Source organism: Cyclopterus lumpus, chromosome 18 (genome assembly GCF_009769545.1).
Source record: "Cyclopterus lumpus isolate fCycLum1 chromosome 18, fCycLum1.pri, whole genome shotgun sequence".
Classification (NCBI taxonomy): domain Eukaryota; kingdom Metazoa; phylum Chordata; class Actinopteri; order Perciformes; family Cyclopteridae; genus Cyclopterus; species Cyclopterus lumpus.
This window is the reverse complement of record NC_046983.1, coordinates 2,225,001-2,227,500: the sequence shown is the minus strand read 5'-3', so window position 1 is coordinate 2,227,500 and position 2,500 is coordinate 2,225,001. Positions and strand designations below refer to the sequence as shown.

Here is a 2,500-nt window from a genome sequence, read left to right as displayed (position 1 = left end):
GCTCCGATGGTTACTTCTTGCTCTCTGACTTCTCGGAGGATTATTTGTCGGCTACACACCAGCAAAGAACGTGCCACTGAATAATTAGCTAATTCAGAATCTGGAAGAAAGAAAAAGTATCATCAAGTATAAAGGGATCAAATTGGCTCAACCAAGAAACAGGAGGTTTTAATGGGTCTCTAGTAAACCAAGACTTTTTGGAGGTGTTTCCTTGACCATGGGGACTTTATATTGGCACCATTATGAGTGAAGAAATGGTTCAAATGGTGCAGTGTGATACAGTCTGTCATATCATTGCTTGTAACCCCATTTACACCCCCACGATCAAGCAGTACACCGATGACACTGCCCTTCATATGAGTAAATCCTGGAACCACCTCGCCCCTCAAATAGCCAGTTCAGCCAATAAAACCACATCGAATGAGAAGCAAACCAATTCAAAATGAAAGCATGCTGAATGAGTAGCTTACCAACGGTTACAGGGATGACTAAATAGCTGACTGTAGTCCAGAAAATGGCCATGAGGGTGCCTTTGGGGATAGCGGTAGCAGGGTCCTGCAAAAGGAAATCACACACAGGTCAACATTCTTGTATTCCCCGTTGGTGCCTGTGATTCTTTCTCTGCATACCTTGAGGTCTCCGGAGATGTTGGCCCCAGACAGGATGCCGATGGTGGAAGGGAAGAAAATGGCAAACATCTGGAAGAAGTTGTCCTCGGGTCTTCTCCAGTCGGGTTTCAGGTTCGATATGAGGATATCACCTGGTGACAAGCAAATATATACACTTTAAAACGTATGACGACACGATGTATTAAAAGGCAGTTTGCCCCGAGAAGCCTGAACATACGATGGTATCCAAAGATGCCCTGGGCTTGTTTCTCTTGATCGGAGGGTAAGAATGTGCCCACCAAGTAGTTGGCCAACGAAACCAAAAGAACTATAAAGAACAGAATCTGGGCCTGAGAGACAAATGAGAGAGAAGAAAAGAAAGGGAAACCACATGAGCAAACGGGTAGTCAGCGAAGACATTGAGACGGGTCAGGATGTGCTCACCTTGGACTCCCACACCATTCCAGCCAATGAAATGAGTAGAAGAACAGTCACCGTGACCACACCCACAATACGGACGTCATTGATTGGGTCGACCATGACGACGCCAAACTCCTACATTTAAACAACCAAATTAAAACACAAGAAACCCAACATGAAATGCATGTATATATATACATATATATATAGATTCAAATGTGGGTACACTTTGTGTGGATTTGCTCATGTTACAATACTCATTTATTAATTTCTCCTACCTAAACTACAACTAGTGGTCCAACGTTTGTGTCTTCAGGGATTCTATATACGCTATCACTCGTACATTTGTTCGAGCCATAAATACCTGCATTAAATCACGGACCACCTCTGCGAAGCCGACGGTGTTGAGTGCACAGGCCAGGGCGTTGGCGAAGGAAAACACCACCCCAATCGGACCACCAATTTCAGGGCCCAGGGAGCGGGAGATCATGAAATATGCCCCACCTGAAAAAAGTTAGACAGATACAAGGTTATCATAGATATTTCTGTAGATCAGCAGTTTTACATTGTTTGAGTGTTTGACTGCTTTGAGTTCAAATACAAGTTTCCATTCTTAAAGGGCCAATCGGTCATTTTAAAATCGAAGTGTATCCCACATCTAGCACATGAACATATAAACCGTAGCCCTCTTCAAGTGCATGCCTTGGCCCAGACGCCGAGGCACGGCAAGCGACTGACCTGAGGTCACCCTCCCATTGGTGGCGATGGCAGAGATGGAGAGGGCAGTGACTGAGGTCACCATCACAGACATCAGGATAATAAGCCAGGTCAACACTGAGATGAGACACAGGAAGTTATTCATCATCGGGGGTTAAGGGTTCATGGCATGGTTCTGCATACTTTGCTTCTGCATGCATTTCTGATGCACTTTACATGCATTCACCTTCTCAACTATAGAAGCTTTAGATGTTGCACGACACAGAATTACCCTCAAACAAGTAAGTCAGCTTTGAAAGGACACTATTGTACCATCTGAGGGGCGGATGAGCCAATGGACCCCCTGGGGAGAGCTAAATAAACCCCAGCTCTTGCACCCAGGAGGAAGACTCACACACTTTAGTTGTTTAGCCTCTTTTTGTTGTTGTTTGTCTCATGGTAGTTGTTGCACATCTCTCTGTGATTTTGTGTCTCTTTCTGGGAATTGTGTGCCTCTTTTCTAATTGTTTTGTATCTCTTTATAGTAATTGTGCATCTCTTTGTAATTGTTTAGTGTCTCTTTGTAGTCATTTAGTTTTGTATTGTAATTGTTTTGTGTCTCTTTGTAGTCATTTAGTTTTTCTTTGTAATTGTTTTGTGTCTCTTTGTAGTAATTTAGTTTTTCTTTGTAGTCATTTAGTTTTTCTTTGTAATTGTTTAGTGTCTCTTTGTAGTCATTTAGTTTTTCTTTGTAGTCATTTAGTTTTTCTTTGTAA

The 2,500-nt window shown here is 42.8% G+C and overlaps 1 protein-coding gene across 1 annotated transcript in view; it reads right to left on the bottom strand.

Moving 5' to 3' along the window:
- LOC117747504 (solute carrier family 12 member 3-like) overlaps positions 1-2,500 on the bottom strand; it is an 11,623-nt gene that overhangs the window by 8,292 nt on the left and 831 nt on the right. The window contains exons 3-8 of the mRNA XM_034556787.1: positions 1,769-1,862; positions 1,393-1,501; positions 1,053-1,163; positions 847-958; positions 630-760; positions 471-555 (exon numbers count right to left, since the gene is read on the bottom strand). Of these exons, the coding sequence (XP_034412678.1) occupies positions 471-555; positions 630-760; positions 847-958; positions 1,053-1,163; positions 1,393-1,501; positions 1,769-1,862 (642 nt within the window). The remainder of the gene's footprint in view (positions 1-470; positions 556-629; positions 761-846; positions 959-1,052; positions 1,164-1,392; positions 1,502-1,768; positions 1,863-2,500) is intronic.